We start from the raw sequence: 21,750 nt of genomic DNA on the forward strand, positions 1-21,750 counted from the left end.
CCATCGGGGGGGAAACCAAAATGCCTTCCCAGCTGGGAACAGAACCACCCCACACTGCTCCAAGCAGGGAAATCATCCTTCCTCCTAATACAACATCAGAACAGCTGAATTGGGCCAGAGTGGTGTAAGCACAACTTCATAGCTCCGGAAAACATGCCATCTGGCTCTGCGCCGTTGGCGCTGACGGGCTTCTCCTTTCACATAACCATGTCAATTGGAAAGATTCGCAGATCAAAACACTGCAATTCAGCCTCATGAGGTAGAACCACAAGCAGGAAAGAAAACCCTGTATGTAAAAAAGCCAGTGAACAACTGCAGTCCTGGGGCAGAGGACTACCTCAGGAGAATGTAGGATTTAGAGAGGCAGCATGGCAAGCATGAACCTGGAAGGCAAACCCGCTTGACCACAGCCTTTCCCACTGAAAACACTGGGAATCACACCAAATAGTTGAAGCTATTTTACCTTGAATCTCTGCTCCATGTTACACTCTAAGGGTTTCACTTTCCCATAGGATGTGACTAAAAGCTAGGGTAAATATGAAAAATCTTAAATTTGGCATACACCTACTTAAAATCAAGATTTTATTAAAAAATACATTGCCAGTTTCCAGCTCTGTCAAGGGCTGTGTGCACCAGACCTCTTGCAGGATATCCCTGAGGACAGTATTGACTCCAAAATGGCTGTCAACTCCTCTCACCTGACACTCAATTCCACATCTTGTTGTGTCTCATCTGGGAATAAATACCTCATTTTGACAGGTTGTAGAGCTTCCTGTTTTTAAAACTTTCCTTTTCTTCTGGCAACTGCTCTACTTCCTCAACTCCTTTTTCTTTTTCAATTGTTTTTAATAGTAGAGATATTGAACTACTGAGAAACTACATTTCTAATTACTTTTTGGTATAAACTCTAGTGCTTTTGGGACACAGGTGCCATTCTAGCTGTACTTTGACTCTTTGCATTTGCAAAATTAACAGTGGAGTTAACTTCCACAATAACTGTTAATTAACTGCAGGTTAAAGCAGTGACCTTTTTTTTTTAGACTGTAGCAGCAAGGAACACAAATATTTTTGCTTTATACATCTCTGTGATCCAAGACAGGTATTTGGAAAAAATCTTCCTCCCTGGCAAGGGGAATAAATCTTTTCAAAAATTCAAGGAGCACTGAAAAGGTAAAAGTAAGTATCTGAATGAGCAGGCATATCTGAACTGTAAAATCTCTTAAGAGTTTCAAGGAGTGAATGACTTGTATGAAATAACCATTTTTCCTACTTCACTGAAAAAAAACCCAACAGGTACAGGCCACAAACACTGTATAGCTAAAATGTGACTGTGAAAAGAAAAAATAAATCCCAGTGTACATATTAAGTGACTGCCTTGTATTTATTCATTAGCTTAACCCTTGCAAAACACCCCACCCACTTACTGGAATGTACAAGACTGAAACTCAGACATCCCTTTATAATCTACTGTGTTTTCCTACACAGAGGCCACAGTCCTCAACAAGTCAAGTAACACTGAGTAAAAGGTGCCAGGTAGTAAGGAGAGTGGGGCTGCTCCACAAGGAGGTACAAGCAGGAGCAGAGGGTGACCCCGGCACAGGCCATACCCTCACTGACAAGGGCGCAGTCACGCTGTGTCTGGAGATGGCAGGCGGAGATGGGTGCTGGTAACAGAGTCCACCCACAGCCCCCAGACATGGCAAGTGACGAACTGGTCCAGGGTCCTTCCAGCGATTCCCATCAGGAGCAGCAGGAGACAGGGCTGGAGAGAAGGTCACAGCACAGTTTCAAGGTCCATGTGGGTGACAGGTACACCTGCAAACACTGCTCAGGGCAGGACTGGTGCTGCCCAGGGCAATGAAGACGAATCAGTGCCCTCACGGCCCTGACCAAGTGTCATTTACACACCATGTACTTTAGTAAAATGTACACGTATTAACAAAGTGCTGCTGGTACGAAAAGCCTTGCCAAACAGTTGTTCTGTTCCTGGATTTTGGCCTGTTTATTATTGTTGTTTGAGTTTTTTTGCAACTTGTCCTTCTCTTTGATAATGTGAAATAATCTGAAAAAGTATGAAGCTATTAATAAAAAGGAAAAGCAAGCTTGCCAACCATATAAGTAAAAAAGTGTTGTATCCTTTAAACTCCAGAAAGTACGCGGGAATGAGCCACAGGCCTTGTCCAACAAACCACAGAAAGAGAAGCAGTACACCACGACGCCAGGACATCTTAACACGGGGCATTACGAGGGGCAAAAGGCAGAGATACCAGACAAAGTACTGGGATGTGCATACTTTGTTAAAAGTCACAAAAATAGCAGTGTGCAGGAAACAACAGAAGGCGAGGTCACTGTAAAATGCTATGGACACAACCAGGAGCAAAAGCAGCTGGGGCAGGAAAGCTGCCAGTCCAAGGGCAAAACTCCATTTGCTCTCTGCAGTTAAGTACAACATGTAGAAATAGGGAGAGAAGTTATGACGGATATCCCTCCTGGTCAGGTGGTAGAGGTAGGCATGCTCCAAAAACTCCCAGCCATAGAGGTGATAGAACACAAGGGTCAAAGCAGCCAGCACAGATCCAGTAACTGCTCCAAAAAGCAGCACGTCGCGGTTCAGCATCTTTACAAAAAGCTGCCAGAGATACCCTACAAATGTGAACTTTGCTTTTTTGTCACGGCCGGTACCTGCTGTCCCTTCGCCACTGCGCCACCCGCTCTGCAGGTGGAGTGCAATGGGCAGCGCGTAGGTCAGGGGGTAGATTTTCATGTGCACAGCCAGCCCGTAGCAGACCGCGGCCTTCCCTACGCTCCCCCTCTCCACAAAGTACAGGGTGGCGAGCACCAGCAGTGCCACCAGGGCCTCCGCGTTGCCCCGGCTGGAGACGGCCATGGGCAGAGGGTTGAAGAGCCAGGCGGCGGCACAGCACCCGCAGGCCGGGCCGGCGGCGGCCCCGCGGCACCGCAGGGCCCGGTAAGCGACGGCGGCAGCCGCCAGGTCCCCCGCCACGAAGAGCAGCTTCCCGAAGACCTCGGTAAGGCAGACGTTGGGGGTGAGGAGCCAGGCCAGGAGCGGGGTGTAGCGGTAGGTGGCCCGCCGGTAGGGCGACCGCCCCTCGGTCACCAGCCGTGCCGCGTCGGTGAACACCCGGTAGTCGACGTCGGTGTACCGCACCCGCATGGCCCCGTCCTGATGCAGGCCGTACAGCACCAGGCCCAGCCTCGCCAGCAGCGCCGCGCCCAGCGTGGCGCCCACCCCTGGCCACCCCATCCCCATTGCCGTTCCCGCGCCAGGCGTGCGGAACGGGCCGGCCCGCCCGTCCCCCCGCCGCCGGAGCACAGCCAGCCGAGCCCGCTCCTGCCTTCCGCCCGTGCGCGGCGATGGTGGGGGGGGAAGCGGCACCACGCATGCGGCCCTTGTCGGGCGGCGCCTGCGTGCTGTGGGCCCTGAAGCCGTTGCCCTGGTCGGGGCAGGAGGGCGCGGCCGCGGCGGTGTCCGCAGGCGGGACTGCCCGAGGAGGCGGGGGTGGGCTCCCCGCGGGTCCCCGCCGCGGCAGCTGCTTTCCCACTCCTCTCCCGCCGGTCTGGGCGGGGAGCCTGCGTGTCCTGCACCCCCTGAGGCTGCGGGACGTGGGGAGGGGAAGCGCCGCGGGCTCTGCTCTCCCTGCGCGCCCGGATTACTGCACCTGCGGAAGGGGGGAGGCCTGCGGGCCCCGGCCGCGTTTGAGCCGGGGCGTTGCGGGTTGCAGGTTATTCCGCTGGACTGCGGCGGCCCGCAGCGCTGGCTCAGAGCCTTACTAGGGGGTGGGCGCGTTTGCCAAGGGGTGCAGGGAGGGCTGCGGGGCCTCGCCGCCCGCAATGCTGCTGCTCCTGCACCCTCGCCGGGGCGGGGAGCAGCTCAAAGCTGCGAGGCTCTACGGAGAGAGGGGCAACGTGTGCGGTAGTAGTTAAGTAAGAAGAAGAAGGAAAAATAACATCTGTTATTTACCTTCTCCACATGGCTGTGTTGTGCCTAGAGGTATGAACTCTCTCTAAAGCACTTAGGTAAGCTTCCTTCCGCAGCAAATTTCTCGTTTACTTAGGTCAGAAACAATACCATAAAAATCAGAGCTTAGAAGAAGTTACTTACAACAAATAAATTATTTCCACTGTATTTTGAGGGGGTTTTTTTGTATGTTTTTCAAATAGCTTTCCTGTCTGGATGTTTGCTATAGACTGTAGCTAACATTTCTGACTGAGAAACAGATATTTCTTACCAGTATTGTGAGTTTCATGCGAGAACTGAGTAGGGGTTTTTTTCAGAGATGCTGCATTCATCAAAAAATGTGCTTTTGCTTGTTTAGCAGTTAATTGCAACAGCATTCTTTTTGCTGAATGGTTTCATTTGGGAATATTTTGGGAGATGCAGCATTGCTGGCTCACGTCGCTTACAGAAAAGAATCTGCTTTTTCTCTGTTCTGGGTACACTCATCAGAGAACTGGGAGCAGATTTTTTTGTATTTGGCACAGAAGTCTTGGAAGGTGTCCAAACTGGTAGACTATTCAGGGGACAAAATACAGTTCTGTTTGTGCACACAGCTATTCATTTTTATCTGTTAAGACTTTTACTTTGCATAATAATATAATGGCGTATAGGCTGAGGTGTCCAATGGGAGAATCAATTTTTCCTCTTGTCTCTATAGGTCAACACATATTTACATATCATATACTAAACTGGACATCTTCAATAGGAGACTTCAAGAGACCTCTCCGTTAACTCACCAGATGACATCATTAAGTCCTAAACCTGATGGTTAGGGTGTTTTGGGGATAGAGTGTGAGGGTGGTTGTTGCTCCTTTGTAAGTAATTGCTTATTCACTGCTGCTGTTCTACTTCAGAACAGGAAAGATTGGTAACATCATTTTATCTTTCTTCTTTTGTGTATCTTATACTATAATGGTTGAGATACCTTTACAGAAGGATACATCACCTTATCCTCTGTTGTGCCCAAGATATTCTGTGGAAAAGCTAGGAGATAGAAACTTAATGAAATCACTGGGATTAAAATCACTTGATAGTCCATGAAACTACAAGTCTAAGTGAAAGTGTGTATGTAAATACTCTTTAAGTTTTTTGTTTCAGGAAGGTTATTGCTCACAAAGAACTGTTCTTGCCATCTGGCTATTCCTCCAAGGATTGTTTATTATTCTTCTCTTGCTTCTTTGGTTGGAATATGTTTTATTATTGCAGATCCTTTGAGGAAGCTGTTTCTTGTCAGAACAGAATGCAGTGCAGTTTATTTGCTGAAATGTCTAAGTTTAATGATATTGGTTAAATAATACTAGTTTAGTAAATAAACTTAGGAGTTTGCGGGTTTCTCAAATGTTTTTTGTCTGTTTCTGATGGTCTGTTTTCAGAAAAATCTTTTATTCTCATCTGAGGTTAATAGAAGTTGTGAAGTTGTCTGTAGTGACTGTTTATCTGGATTCTAAAAGGGAAGGGCTAGGTAATTTAATTCTAAAGGGTTGTGAAGTTAATAAAACAGAAAAGCTACCTTAGCTGTTGTTATATATATCCTGTGACTGTATGACATTGCCTGAGCTGGAAAAAGAATTTATTTTCCTTATCAATAATTTAACATTTTGAAAGTTAGCTTGAAGCTCTTCAGAGAATTAAGGTTTAGCTCAAAAATGTGTTTGGCTTCAGATTTGATACCAGCTTGCTTAACCTGATTTGTCGTGTACTGTAAACTTTAATGCAGGAAGGAGGGCAGTCTTATTAAAGTTATAAATCTGTTGTTCCTGTAAAGTGCTGTTTTTATTTATACAAGCCACCAGGACCCACTTTTAGAAAATGCTAGGAGGTAAAAACTGATAGAACTGCTGGGACCGAAGCTGATTGATTCTCGTGCACATGAAGATACAAACAGTATGAAGAAAAGTGTGGAGTCAGTCATAACCATGCATAAAATATTAACTAAATAGGAGTGCATAAATACATATGCACATGTGTATAAACAGGAGTTTCTTCCATTAGCTACCATGCACTTGGTTTACACGGTCTCAAGAACGGTACCATCAGATATTTTATAAACTGGGGTCACATCTTTATGTGCTTCTGTTGCATACTCATGAGGGGGGATGATAAGCCTGATCTGAAATGTTACTTCTCACATCTTCATCTTCCATAATAAAGACTACTTCAGCATCACCTGGACATATATTCTAGAAACTACCTCACATACCCTGTCATTAGTTAGGATTTACACAGCAATAGTATCAGTGTGAGGACAATGAAACTGGAGCTTTCTTATGCAAAGTGCTCTATGGCCTAATGGAAGTCTTTACCATCTGAAAACGAAGGCACAACTGGAGGGTGACGGCTGGTGAGTGAAGGAGAGAGTGACAAGCTGGTCAGTCAGGAGCGGTCATCACAGTTGGTCACATACTTGCCTTTCAGGGCTTTCCTACAGGTTTTACTATGGTAGAAGGTTAGTTTTGAGGAGGGATAAGCTGAGACTGCTTTCATTGATGAGCAAATATGAATGTATGGTTAAAAACAAAATCTGATGGATACGGTATGACTGCATATTGGAGAAACTAACAGATGACATTTGAGAACTTGAAGGAGAATAAGGAGGCTAGTGAAGGAGTGTGAACAAGTTGACAATAAATTAGAAGATGAGTCTGGTATCAGTGCTTTAAAGTAATATAAGGGAGACATGCAGGTTGGTAATATAAGTAATAAGTTGGTAATATAAAGTAATATAAGGGAGACATGCAAGGTTGGTAGCGGGGCAAGGAAAGAGAGAACAAGTGTTGAGTTGCAGAGGTGAGAGCCTTACTAAGATTCACGTGGCCTAGGAGGCTAAATGAGCTTAAATATCTGAAAAGTTACGGAAGGAAGAGCAGTAGGAGGCTTCATAGGAGAAAGGCAGTCGAAGGATCGTTTCACATGCCATATTTCAGCTCATTCTACTGAGGTCTGGGAGTGAGGCACTTCTCATGCAAGTCTCTTCTGCAGTTACCTAACTTAATAATTTCTATACGTTGTGATTTTTGTTTTTGAGTTAGGAGATAAAATTTGATCATAATGACCAATAATTTTTTTTTAATAAATTGTCTTATTGTATGTGTGCTGTGACATAAGTCTATATGTGTAAAAGGTGTTAGGAAAGCTGAGTGTTTAAGTTATGTAGGAACGACAATCTTGGACAATAGCTAGTGTCTGGTCTTCAGACTTCTGAAAGGGGAGACTGCTGTGCTGTAATTTATTTGAGTTCCCTTTTAATTTTCTTGGGCTTTGAATCAAGAATGTTTCCTTACACTAGAAATAGTCCTGCTTAACATATTTATAAACTGACAGTAAATTTTTGATAAGGTGATTAGTACAATCTGTTTCTTGCAGCTCATGAAATTTGGTAGAAAAAATGACTAACGCTTCTGTTAGATATTTTGGGCTTGATAAAACATTGTTTTCACAAATATAATTGATGCCTTTCAAATATCTGTAGTGTGTTGAACTTTAGATATTATTGGCAAAAAGGGAAGTATGGTTAAGATTATATAATAAAGTGTTCAGTTCTGTTTTAATACTGGAATGAACAATACAGGAGGTTTTGTAAAAATAAGATGAAAAAACACATTAGAACTTGTCACAGGAGAAAAATCACTATTATACATATAAGGCCACCACTGTTCCCTTAAGCTTTTTTTTGTTTTACTTAACACTGCTTGATAAATCTGTACCCTTATTCACACATTATGCTAAAAATGTGGCTGTTCAGAGGATGTGATTTGACTTGTAAAGGAATTTTTTTTCCCCACCACATTATGGTTTTGCACAATATGCTTTAAGTGGTGTTTGTGGAGTGCTGCTTGCAGTGGTTATGCTGATTGTATGTCAGTGTACTAGGTAAAATGCCAGCCCTTCAGGGAAAATAAGTACTAGATAAAAATTAGTCTGTAGGAAAACCTGTTAAAATTACTATTTCAGAAAAAGGACTACAGCTGAGAAAATGCACGTGGCAGATTAGTTAGTGAGAGTAAGTCCACTGAAGTATGATTCTGGCCTAGGGAGAGATTGCAAAAAAAAAAAAAAAAAAAAAAAGGCCTGTTTTGGTTTAAGGCAGTGGCGTATCTGAAGTGTGGTATGATGAAAAGATGTTACCTGCTTCGAAGTTGGGCAATGCCCAACTCTCTCACTGCCTGACTTAAAATGCCAAGCAGATAGCTATATGCTATGCCAATGCTATAGCACTTGCTAATGGGGCAGGCAGTCCAGTGGATTAGGATTCCAGAAGTGAGAGTGTACAACAAAGAAATAAGTTAAATTTCCTCTGCTTTTTTTTTTTTTGTTTATTTACTTCAGCTAACAAAAGAGTGCGTAGAGAGAACTGATGAGAGCTCAGGCAGGAGAGAAATTGGAGCCAAATGACAAATTATGTATTTAGGAGATGGTTGGAAATTGGAGGGTTCCTGGCACAGGGCTGCTGATTCTGATCACTGTGCAGAGCCCAACGACACACTCAGAAAGTGTAAGTTTCTAGCGCCTGTAAAAGGCTAAATCTAATTGTTAGGCATCATTTCTTGACAATTTTTGAAGGTGTAAGTAAAACAGTAGGTATTGAGAACTGGAGACGTCTCTGTTAGAGGATTGTATAGACATGTATATACATATTTATATACTAAAACTATGTATATATAAAAATACATATTTACTATGTATAAAAAGTTGTACATTTATATATATATAAAAATAAGCCTACCTAAGGAGTAATAGCTGTGTCTTTCTGAATGTCCACATTTTAAAATATCTTTAAATACCTCTCTTTCTGTCTGAAATATGAGGTAGCAGAGCTTGAGAATATGACATGTATGGGATCCACCCTCTCTTCAAGCAGTAATATTTGTGACCCTTTATATAAGTGAGGAGTTTAGATTTTGCATGTCAGCATCTGAGATGCCCTTGGCCCAAAAGCCATTACTCATCAGTGCAGCCAGCCATAAATGTCCTAAATGGCGTTCAGTCACAATACTTTATTTTGAAGTGATTAAGGGAAACATTTTGTCTATTTTTATTTTATAATCACTTAATTCAATGTTTTCCAGTTATTTGAAGGAGGAAAAGAGGCAAAACTTAAGCATACTTGTTTTGGTCTTCTCACACAATTCTTCTTTTATCAAATATAAAGGACAGCTTGTAGTTAAGGGAGTGGGAGGGAGGAAAATCTGTCTTCTGAGCCTAAGTTAGACCACCACCTTCTAGATCAGTGAGACCTCCACTAATACCCAGTTCCCGAGATCGTATTGAGGTACACGAATGAGAAACAAAACTGTATTTTGAACCTCTGGTCTTGTTTTTTAGATTGACAGGTAGACATCAAGTATAGAAAGAAAATCATGTTGACCTCTCCTACTGAGCTTGTTTTTTTTTCTTAACGCTATCAGAACAGATAAGGCGTAGACATGAAAAGGCATAAGAGGTAGTAATAAACAATAATTTGTTTAGAAGTAGGTTTGAATTACTTTGGCTTAGTGGCTAAACAAATAAATAAGTTCTTTAAGTGCAGTATTCTGGACTGTAACTCACAAGTTCCAGGAGCTATGATTGAGGCCAGAAGTTACATAGCCATCATCATCCCTTAAAACAACAGAAGCTGCCACTGGAACACAAGCCACTTCTGTGGGTAGCTAAACTATCGAAACTTGGCCTCTTCTAGCTTAGGTGACAGTTGGGTTCCACAGGATCCAAGAACATGAAAGAGTTTTGGTCAAACCTTTTGCTGAGGAAGAAGCAGCCATAGCTTCTCTTAGTCTTTCCCATCCTCTTCCTTGGACTTTGTTTTCTAGTTGAGATACCATTTGTGCTACTGCTTCTCCTGTAGTAGGGAAGTTCTATTTTACCTGAATGCCTATTTTCTTAAAGTTGGTGGGAATGTAATTTCTGAATATTGTCTGGTATTATGCTACTGCAGTAGAGGTTGGGAAACAAACCCAAGTTTTATGGACTACTGTGCTCAAAGTACAAGGAAACAGTACTGATTAACGAGTCCTTTAATGTCTGGCAGAGAGCCGCAACCTGCCACAGCTCCGTTTTCCAGCCACTTGAGTGTCTTTCTGTGCTGCACTCTGTTCCCTTGATCTCCTGGTTAAGAGGGCTAAAATAAGAACTATTGTTACATCAACACATAGTAAATAAAATACCTTAATGGAAGGCACAGGAATGAAAGGCAAAGAAAAAAAAAAGGTAGTATAATTCTCTCTAATAAACACTAGTTTCTATGCAAAAAGTGAAATATGATTCCTTTTCTGTTGCAAGTTTGATGAATATAAATAACTGTATAGCTGTAATAGACTTCTGTTTGTCGCTTTTAATGTTATGTTTCAGTGTAACTAGAGTAAGCAATAAGATTGGGCATATAAATTTGTTAAAAAACACATCGTTAACAAGTTCAGATACTGTTTCTTAAGAGTTTCTGCTGGAAAAAATATTTGGAAATGTGAGAAAGGGTTAGTTTACACAACTGCTAAGAAAACATACGCAGTCCTTCAGAGTGAGTGTTAGGTGATTTACCTGAGAGGTAGGACAACTGGATTTGGAAAGGTTTAAGGATGTCTTCTGGACGTACTTCTGGAGGTACTGTGTAGCATAGTTCTGTAAACTTTGGAGGACAAGGAACGATACGGGGGGAAAGCCAGCTCTTACCTCATAGTTTGATCCAAACCACTGTGGTTTTTTGTTTGAGGTTTGTTGGGTTTTTTTTTGTTTGTTTGTTTAGTTTAAAAGAAAAAAAAAAAAGAGGTTTGTGCAATTACACTGAGTAATTGTTGGGAATTTTGTCTGGAGATTTGCCAGAGGAGCAGAGCTCTCAAGTGCTCCTGCAAGCTTTGGAAGAAAGGTCACTGACTATTAAAGATGCTGTTAGTGCTCCTGCAAGATGAAGGGCTGCAGCAGAAATTCAAGACACCAGGGAATTAATGTTACCCTAAGCATCACTTTTAAGTGCTGTGGTCAGAAATTATCTCTTCTTTGAGAAGGCGCAGTGGTCCAGCATGCTACACAGAGCTGTCGCGTATCAGGCTTTTCTGTTCTGTGGCTGTGTTCATGTTTGCAGTAACTCACTGAGGTAAGAACAAGTAATTCAACTTACAGATGTAGTCTTGAACTAAATCTCACAGAGTTGGCCGAGATGAACAGTAGAGACTATCCTTACCTCCTGTATTTCTTATGCTTTTGGGCATCAGATGATTTCCAAGGATGAGGTGGTGCTTTTTTTCCCAGTAGACAAAAATATGAATTCTAAGTCTCTACTGCAGATTGAGCAGTTAATTTATTTTATGTAGGACTAAGAGGTTTCTAAAATTACTTAATAAAATCAATAATGCAGTTTCCTGGTTTTGTCTTCATGGTCAAAACTCATCAATGGACCAGAGAAGTTAGTGTCTTAATTTCTTTTATATTGTGTGATCAAAAAACTCTTATGAAGAGCTGCCTTTCCTTCTCAGCAGTAAACATCTTAATATTTCTTCTGTCAATAATCCTGATGACATCATTGCTTTCAATACCAGGTACAAACTTTGAAAACTATGAAGTCTCTCAACCTTCTCCCTTCTTGATGGTGTTTTGATCTGGTCACAGTGAAAACAAAGGAAAGACACGGCATAGCTCAGAGTGAGTGTGGGGATCGGTGGGAACACCTACTTCCCTTTGAATGATTTTTAGCTTTCTTTGGGGAAATCTCACGCACTTGGGTGAGGGGTTCTTGTCCTACCACCTAGTGTGTGTGTGAGAGAGAGAGAGAGTAGCTCGCTCTGTTTGGTTTCCTGTTCTTGAATGGAGATGTCTAGAAGAAAGTGCAGGTGGGGTTTCCTAGTTCCCCTTGCCTGGAAAGAAGGAACAGCCTGGAGGAGAGAGTAGCAGCTGTTAGGGAGCTCTAGTCTGTAGAGACATGGGTAATTCTCTCATCTTCCCAAAGCTGTTTTTGTACTTTGCTTACAAGTGTGTCTAAGCTCTGCCTACCTAAGTAGAAAAAGTCTGGGTTAAAAAAATAATAAAACCATAGAATTGTTTGGGCTGGAAGGGATCGTTAAAGGTCATCTAGTCCAACCCCTCTGAAAGGAGCAGGGATTTCTTAATCTAGATCAGGTTGCTTAGAGCCCCATCCAACCTGGCCTTGAATGTTTCCAAGGGTGGGGCAGCTACCACCTCTCTGGGCAACTTGTGCCAGTGTTCTACCGCCCTCACTGTAAAAAAAAAAAAAAAAAAAAATTCCCAATATCTAATCTGAATCTGTCTCCCTCTATTTTAAAACCATTATCCCTTGTCCTATCACAACAGGCTGCTAAAATGTTTCTCCCGATCTTTCTCCTAAGTCCTCTTTAGGTACTAGGAGAGCACTATAAGGTCTCTCCGGAGGCTTCTCTTCTGTGGGCTGAACAGCCCCAACTCTCTCAGCCTGTCCTCATACGAGAGGTGCTCCAGCCCTCTGATCATCTTCACGGCCCTCCTCTGGACCTACTTCAGCAGGTCCATGTGCTTCTTATTTTGGGAGCTCCAGAGCTGGATGCTCACCAGAGCAGAGTAGAGAGGGGCAGAATCACCTCCCTCGACCTGCTGGCCATGCTCGTCTTGATGCAGCCCAGGATGCAGTTGGCTTTCTGGACAGCAAATTCACATTGCTGGCTCATGTTGAGCTTCTTGTCCACTAGCACTCCCAAGTCCTTCTCCTCAGGGCTGCTCTCAATCCTTTCTCTACCCAGCCTGTATTTGTGCTTGGGATTGCCCTGACCCACGTGCAGGACCTTGCACTTGGCCTGGTTGAACTTCATGAGGTTTTCATGGGCCCACCTCCAGCTTGTCAATGTCCCTCTGGATGGCATCCCTCCCTTCCAGCGTGTCATCCGCACCACATAGCTTGGTGTTGTTGGCAAACCTGCTGAGGGTGCCCGTTAGCGCACTGTCCGTGTCACTGACAAGGATATTGAACAGCACCAGTCCCAGTACCAACCCCTAAGGAACGTAAATCAGATGTTCGCTTTGCTCATAAAAGACTGCTCTGGATAGTGGTTGGTACTGCTAGCCAGATATTCCGTGTGTGTAAAAATGTGAATGAAGATTATCTGGGTTTGCTGCGGCCTCCAAAAGTTTTGCGAAAAAATGCTCGTTCTCTGTTGCGTAAAACTTCAAATACTCCCTCTGGAAAACATTCTTTTAGCCACCTGTGGTGCTTTTGGCTTTAACCAATAAAGGGCTTCGCTGTTTTATCTCATGAATCATTTAAAACTGGTTAAATATTTTTCTAAATGGTGTATTACTGTTGTTAAATTTTTTCCTCATCTATTTTCTAGGGATGGCATGGTCTTTAAATATTTTTTTTGGGAAAGAATCTTCAATTTTCCTAAAAAAATTTAAGTACATTTATAGGAAAATGAGCACCTGTCTTTTTAATGCTGTTGCCTTTTTTTTTTTTTTTTCTTTTTCTTAGATAGCCTGTCAGGGAGATCTCCTTGAAAAGTGTCCTTGAGTAATAATTCTACCTTATTATTCCTTTTTGTGGTGTCCTGTTCTTTCTGCATAGTGGCTAAGATGCTATTGTACTTGGCACTACAAAGCTGAGGAGAAACTGTCCTAGAGACTTAGCTGTACAGGATGTATCCTTCAATAGATGTCTGTGGAAATTAGCTTTTTTTTTTTTTTTTGGTGACTAGTGTTTTCTGTCTCCTAAATATTTATTTAGCTACTCTTCATTCAAACCCTGATAGTTAGTTGGCTGGATTAGTTGCTTAAACATACTTTCTGTTTGAGCTTTGCCTCTTGCTGTGTTGATGATTTTAGGTGGTGGTGAGATAATTACCTGTTAGCAAAGTTCATACTGCCTTTGGTGCTGTCTTTAGCAGTTACAGTTCCGTCTCTCCTTCTCTCACCTCCTTGTTGCATAGAATGATACAATCCCCCAACCTTGTGTACGTGTCTCTTCACTCAGCCTTCAGAGCTTATTCACTCACTGTTGATTCAAAGCGACAGCTGTGCCATCAATCTGTGTGTCAGTTTTTCCCCATTTGCTGTGCTGGAGCATGCTCTCCTTCCCACATACACTCAAGGATGCTGTCTGGCCCCTTGTGCTCTGCAGGTCTGCTGCACCTGAATGAAATGTTGAAGGCAGACTCTGTTGGTATGAGTGCTCGGTGTTTCAATGGCAAAACCCTTACAATAGGAAAGTAAACCTGTGGCAGAGAACTCGGGCAAGCCACATTTGTAGACTTGAGACAATTCATCTGTAGTGTTCTGTATCTGCAGTGTAACTGGCAACAGGCACGTCACTTGTTTCAGTATTGTTTGGCCTTCTTCATTCTGGTTACCATTGAATTTCAATATTTGTCCTTGCTGACTGCCACATTGCTGAGTTTGATGGGTTGTTGCCAGAATTTGGGTCTGCTGACATAAGCTTTGCATAAATGTAAGTAGAGATTCAGCCAATGATCATCCTGTGTCAGAGTAGATCCTGCTTTGTGTATAGTAGAAGATTAGGAAAGACTGCCTTTGGAGAGAAAGAGGACAGCTATATCTGATATTTATTTGATGGATCTTTCAAGAGTTGATTCTGCCAAAAAATGCAGCACAAAAATATCCTGTAGGTAAGGTGTACATTAGGCTGAAATATTGATGCGATGAAAGTAACAGTAATTTTCCATATTTAGACTACTTTGTATTTGTACAAACTGTAAGGTAATTATTTCTGTAGAAATTCCAAGTCAGTCAGCACTTGATACTTACCAAGGAACCTTGCTATTTAAGGATGATAGAAATCTTCAGAGTACCTTGAACAACCCGGACTGGAACCGTGTGAAATTAGCATTGTGTTGAACTATGTGTCATGCTTCTACAAAATGCATAAATTACTTGCAATGAATCTTACTATTTAAGTGCTTTCTGGGGTAACTGTGTATTTCCTGAGAACTAGAAAAAAAAAAAAAGAAAAAATTTCTACTTCCAGTATAAATCATGCTGTAGTAACTTTTAGGTAGCATAAAACAGAGGCAGTTGAAAAGTGAAACTTCTGCATCAGGGAACCTATGGGCTTCTTCAGAAGGACTGCTCTGTCAGGTTTTAATTGATGATAAAATAATTAATATCTTTAAAAGATGCAACAGTTGTTTATATCAAATGGCTAGAAAAATCAAGAATACTTTTTCTGGTTTTGTGTTGTATTTGTTAAGTTACTAGCTGCTTTACAATTGATGTATATTGACATTTTTCTTCTTGGAGAGCCAGGCTATCCATGGAATTGTGTAGGAAAAAAACTGAACAGAATTTGCACACAGGATGTTGCTAGGCTCCTCCCTTAGCACCATCAACACCAGAATGATTCATTTATTTAGTGTGCCTTTTGATGTTCCTCTGAATTTGGTAGTTCACCCTTCAATGAAATAAGAGTGTCTCAGGTGGAAAGAGATACCATGTTGAGATTTGTGTTCCACATATTCTTTGATGTCCTATGATGGCAAAACTTTGTCTGTATTTTCTGAAGTAGATCAGCCTATCTACCTGCCACCTTGGAGAATTCTTAAGAATTTAAAAAACACATGACAGGCAGTAGTCTTTAAGCCTTAGTCTAAAATATTTCATCTGTTTCTCCTTACATCTCACAGACTTGCCATGGTTGTGGCTTTTCATGTGACGTAATAATCACAGGAGCATCATGCATTTCTGTGTGAATGGTTTTAACAGAGAAAACAAAGCAAGTTTTCACATAAGCAAGTGGAAGTTCTAATAGATAATTCTAATCTAGGTTATTGGTTTTAATTTATAGGCAAATATTACCACATTGTGTGTACTGTTTCTCCAGCCCGCACAACTTACAAACAAACACTGGTGAAGCAAATGCTATAAACAATTTTTGTTACCAGAGTAATCAAAATTGGCAGTTTTATTTGTGGACCTTTTAGAGTCTCTGGCCATGACTCCAATTTTGGAGATCTGTTTAAAAATAAAAGAACTTTTATCTTGTGCTCTTTGGACAGGAGGAAAAGCAAAGCATGTTTTCTTGTAGATTCTTTAGAACCATCTATTAATGTTGTAATCCTGGTGGCATTCTTTGTGAATTGAACAATACTTTGTCACTGAGGTTTTAACTTCTGTGCAGATACTTGAAAAATAACAGATACTGCCATCAGACTGGGAGGTGTGGTACAGATGGGTAAGCAGGAACCTTGAGTGTTTTGAGCACTGTTGTTCTACCCAGTTCAGAACAATCATAATCAACACTGTAGTGATGATGTAGAGTAATGATCCAGGTTCATTCCCTTCCTGCCTTTTGTAGGCCTGGGCCGTCTGTCCTTGCTGTAGATATCACCATTCTGATGAGAGAAGTGTATGGGAAAGAGCTACTGAAAAGAGCTACCTGCAGATGGTGGTGGTGAAGTCAAGAATTTTGCAGGTGTATGTTCATGCTAGTGACAATGGTATCAGGAGGACCAGATGCTATATAGATTTGTCAGGTTACCTAAGAAAAACCATCACACTATGTACGGAATTGGGAACATGCCTACAGTAGCATCTATAGTAACCTCAGGAACAGATCAATATGTGTGTTCTCACTTGGTCTTCAGGATGCTTCTTTAGGGGTTACCAAAAAGCAATGAAGAAGGTGACAGAACAAGCCATTTCCTATAAAATGGGAAGTCAAGTTCAGAATGGAAATGCTTTCCGTTTCTTGAAATATGTAGTTTTTTTAAATATAAATTAAGCCAGGTATGTTAATGTAGAGTGGGTTGTGCATATGATAGATGTGCTCACTGTAGCATTCTTGTCCACTTCTGATTTTTTGGATGTGAGAAATGAGGAAGGCTCGCAGCAGGTTGGGTATGGTAAGTGCTAAGTCTGGCCTTGATTGCAATGTAATCCTTGTAGAGGAGGCAGCAAATAACCCTCTGTGTTCAGAACAAATCATAAAGCAGAAGTAAAATACAGTCAGTAGCTTTGTATGAGGTGTTTACTTTGAGATAATATTTACTTATACAGTGGAGCATGCTCCTCTGTTGTATGACAAAAGCACTCTCAGTAAGCCTGCTCGGAGGGGTTATTTATTTTCTAAAGGTAAATATTTTGTTGTATGTGGGAGAAGAGGAAAAAGGATGAATATCTAGGAGACAAATGGGAGCAACAATGCAAGGCAAAATCTTTATTATAAATCTTCCCAAACATTTCCGGTTGCATTGCCTTTTTTTTTTTTTTATTTTTATTTTTTTATTTTTTAAACTACTCTATGTACGTCATAATATGTCTTTGATTATGTATCAGTGGTGTTGCTACTGTAATTCTCTGGAAGTCCATTGAACAATTATGACATGACTTAGTTTTTCTGTAGCGCTTTTTGCTGAAACGCAGAGGCATATAAAGTTGATGGAAATCCAGTTAAACTTGGCAGGAAGTTGCTAGTTTAAATTGGTTAAAAGAAAGTGATTGTAGAGAAGATTAAAAAAATAGTAATCAGTAATGTTAGAAGTCTTACCTTTTTTTTTTTTTTTTTTTTTTTTTTTACACTTAGCATAAAAAGACTTTGGGTCAGCATTAACAATTCCATGTGAGAGTCAGTTCAACTTGAATGTCATTAAAGATTGTCTACAACTTCTGTTCCCAGAAGGCCTAGATGAATCTGTTTGAAGGTGGTACTGAGTTAAGGTTGACAGCGATAGAGGGAAATACGGTAGGGGGTGGTATGGGGGAAGGGTTATCTGAAATGTCTTACAGTCTTGACTTCCTAGCTTTTAGAAGTCAATTTGTTACAAAGAATTTTATGAAGTATTTCTGGCATTCTAGTAATTAATATGGTTCCTGTGTTCTTAGTCAGCTTTAAGACTTTCATCAAATTTTGCTTATTAAACTGGAGTTCTTAAATAGATCCTATTGCGGATTTTTTTTAGTAACAAATCTCAGTGAACTAAAGATTGCTACTTTGTGAATTAGATCTTAGCTGTGACCTGTGATCCTAGCTGAAAGTAATTAATTTAAAATAATAATAAAAAAAGACAACTCTAATTTCTGAAGAGTATCCCAGGTAGAATGAGAGGCATGTGAAGAACTTTGTTCAGGAGCAGCAGGAGGAACTCTGTAGCAATTGTGTGTTGGTTTTAGCACAGAGCCATTACCAGTGGACTGACCGTATTCAGCAGTTCAGCTTATGAGCTAATGGTGTAAGCTAAATTTACTCCTTTATAATATGTAAAAATTAAGGGTTCGAGGGGAGAAAAAAAATCTTAATACAAGGTTTGTATACTGTTAGGTTGTGTTACAAAGTTTTACTGACTGAAGGTCCTGTATTTAGGGTTTGTACTTAAGAGGGGAAAAATGTTGTTACAGGTAGTAGTAAAGTTTGTGCCTTTCTGGTTCAGACTGCCAATCCACACAGAAAACCCCATACTTTCTCCCCCGTAGTCCAAACCCACTTTTTTTTTTAAATGTGTCCAGTTCTGAATGGAGGAGATATGAAGAATCCCTAACTAGTAAATCATTTGGTATTAGATCCCAGCCAAAACTTTTGAGTAGTGAAGTCTATCTGATATGTTTTGATTGTCCATATAAGTAACTCTAAGACTTTTGAGTCTTTAGTTTTTACTTCAGTGATGTGTTGTATAATAAGGCAGCTTTTCCTGTTCAGATAGCAAAGACAGTCTTCAGACTTTGCCTTTTGTTTCCAGGAAGAAGCTATTTCTTCTTCAGGTAAATAGTTCTGTTTATTTTCTGAAATTACCTTTTGTTTTTTCCCTCCCAGCCTCTTCAACTTCTGACCTGTGAGCTCGCTGGGAAATGTGAGATACTATCCTCCACCAAAGTACACTAGAAGGGCTTGTAGGAGTCTGCGACAGGTTGAAGACTGCTTCTTGACCCAGGCAGTCTAAGCATATAGAAAGTCACCCTTCTTTCTTCCTTGTTATTAGACTTGTCATATTTTATCCATGTGCCTAAATTGATTGTACAGCTGAGAAAGGTACCTCTGTGGACAAGGAACTGCGGGATTACTCAGCAGTGTAAATTAGTATCTGTCCTCTCCCAGATCTGTGTACAATCTGTCTCTCTGCCTACACACCAGCTCTCACTTTCCTTCTAGCTTCTTTCCCTGTTCCAGTGTCTACTGCCTTGGATTCTCGGTTCATGTCCTTTTATTAGGACCAGAGAGTTCCAGTATCGCTTTCCCCTTAAAACTCCCTTGTGTTTTTGAGTTGGCTTTTCCAGGAAGAAAGTCTTTCTTTGCTCTTTATCCAAATCTGTTCCTGTCCATCTCTTTTTGGCACTTTCATATGAAGTACACAATTTCCTTCTCCCAAAAAGGTAGTGGTTCAAAATGTATGATCTCTGGCTTCCTGGTTGGCTTATAACAGTCCAAAACAGTAAATACAGGGAAATGCCTGATTACGGCAGCCTTCACCATCTTGGTGAAGGCTTTAGAAAAATCCAGGCTTGGACAAACACCTTTTGTGGGAATAAATTTAGCCCAGCAGTTTTTAGTAGAGTTCTAATCAACTTCAACACTTTTAAGAGAAGTATTAGACAGCTTTAATAGATGGTATTACCAGCCTTTTGTATGCTTGCTTATTCATTCCCTTAGCATTACATGTTTTACCTTGGCAAGTGAGTCTTGTCAGTACATTTCCATCACGCTGTAGAAGTCAGGAGGCTTGCTAACACATTAGAATTTAACCAGAACAGAACTGGGTCTGAGTTCATGGAAAGGAAAAATTGTAGTCTGAAACAATTCTTGCAGCAGGAGCAACTAAGGACTATTTTTGCAAGATGTTGAGCACGTACACTTCTAGAGTGCCAAGGACTTCTCAACATGACGACATGTACCATACAAACGGTAGGAGGGATACCTGCTTAAATTTGGAAATGAGAAGAATATCTGTACTAAACTAAAAAAAGGTTACTTTAAGTGTGTAGCTCTTGCCTTTGTGATTTTTCAGTACTGGATGTGTTATTTTCACAGACTGTTCTAGTTCAGCTTATTTCTCCCCCATCTTTTTTAAAAGGAGTGGGAAGGAGTTGCACATCTTTAATGCATCTTTAATATGATCGCCTGAAAAGAATTCTAAGCATAATATTCACAGTAACTGTAATGAGTAAATAACCTGTTATCTTAAACCTCGTTACTTTTGTACTGCTATTTATCGAACATATATAACTTATACATGTTCCTTTTCCGGGTTAAGTATAGGTGGCCTGTCCACCTTGGACAAAACCAGTAATTTAGTGTCAAATTTAGTATAAAGTCAGACCAATATTTTAGTGTCAAATTGATGTCAAGTGACATGTTATGATTCAGATTCCAGAAATACCCCTACATACTACCTTTGATGTTAAAAATAAAATAAAATAAAATTTGCAATATCATATAATATACATCACAAATATGATATCACTCTCAGGGATAGCTCAGAAAAGGTTGAGAGTGCAGTCTTTTTTAAAAGACCTTGCTTACAGGACTGCAAATCAGTTGTTCAGACAACCCATGTGAAGTGATTGTATTTCTCCTTGTGCACTAACTGGAATAGGGGTGGGAGCTGGAGCAATAACCAGTTTAGGCCTCAAGACTATGTCTGAGTTAGGAAACTTAGCAGGGCTAGGGGTTGTGCTTCAGCACTGACCAGTGGATTCCATATTCAGTGAGTTTTCCAGTGTGATTTTGACCTGAGGCAATCCTTCTTGCTCCTTCTGACAATGCCATGAGATAGGTAGTGTGGGCTAGCGACCATTTCCAATAGAGTGTCGGGGAAGAAGCCCCCCTTATTTTGAGGGAGGACAGGTCAGCCATATGGATGTAAACTGTTGTGCCACACTTCTTCATAGTAAGTGAATGAAGCGTAGCCTCTTTCATTTCCAATAGAAATGCAGTTCTCCAGCTCACTAAGACAAGGACTTGGTGATAGAACTGATCTCTTAAAGGATGGAATTGTGACAAAAATTGGAATTATTTTCAGCAACTGAAGTCTCAGCAGCAGCATCCTGGAGGGGATGACTGATATTTTGAGTCTGTAGCAGCATCCAAATGCTGTAGGAAACAAATGTGATTAAAGTTAAGAGTTCTCCTGGAATAATAATGATCATGAAACAGTCTCTTTTAAAAAAATATTTTTCATTTTATTTCTTTAAAAAACTAAATGGTCTGCAAATAGAGAATGGAGTGTTTTCTGTAGCTTTTGAACTCATAAAGCTCAGGGAAGTCAGTGGAAATTGTGCCTGTTGCTGAAAAGACTTGGAAAGCAGCTGTATATATAAAAACACCTTCACCTAGGACTGATGTTCAAGTGCTGATTAGTGTTCAGAAGTACCAGAAAATAACTTATTCCTTAGAGTTCTGGTTTTCTGCAAAATTATACTAATTATCTGCACTTGAATTTAGTCAGAGCATCAGGATCTACTTTTCAATCTTATTAGAAGTCCAAAATTAAATGACGAAGAGAATTGTTAGATGAAAATATCAAACATCATTTTCCTAAACACTCTCCTCTTACTGGAATAGTGCTCACTAATCCTATAATAAGGTTTGTATTGAACACTGATTTTAGAAAAGCTAATACTGTTTTCCTGTAGAAATAGCATTTTCCTGACAACCTTCAGAAAATACAGGTCTGCATAGTTTGTGGAATGTGTGAAAGCCCCTGCCTTTCTGCGTGCTAAAGCTGTTTTATCTTTCTCTTATTAGGTCCCCACCTCCCTCTTTGGCAATAAAATCTGATTTTAGATCCTTTTATTCTGTTTTTTATCTAACTGTACTTGAC

At 40.9% G+C, this 21,750-nt stretch overlaps 1 protein-coding gene across 1 annotated transcript; it reads right to left on the reverse strand.

Moving 5' to 3' along the window:
• Window positions 1-1,362: 1,362 nt before the first annotated feature.
• PIGM (phosphatidylinositol glycan anchor biosynthesis class M) lies at window positions 1,363-3,271 on the reverse strand. The gene has a single exon (XM_010123214.2). It carries the CDS (start codon window positions 3,269-3,271, stop codon window positions 2,006-2,008), a length of 1,266 nt encoding a protein of 421 aa, XP_010121516.2. The 3' UTR covers window positions 1,363-2,005.
• Between the last annotated feature and the right edge of the window lie 18,479 nt (window positions 3,272-21,750).

Source organism: Chlamydotis macqueenii, chromosome 3, assembly GCF_036417535.1.
Source record: "Chlamydotis macqueenii isolate bChlMac1 chromosome 3, bChlMac1.mat, whole genome shotgun sequence".
Taxonomy (NCBI): domain Eukaryota; kingdom Metazoa; phylum Chordata; class Aves; order Otidiformes; family Otididae; genus Chlamydotis; species Chlamydotis macqueenii.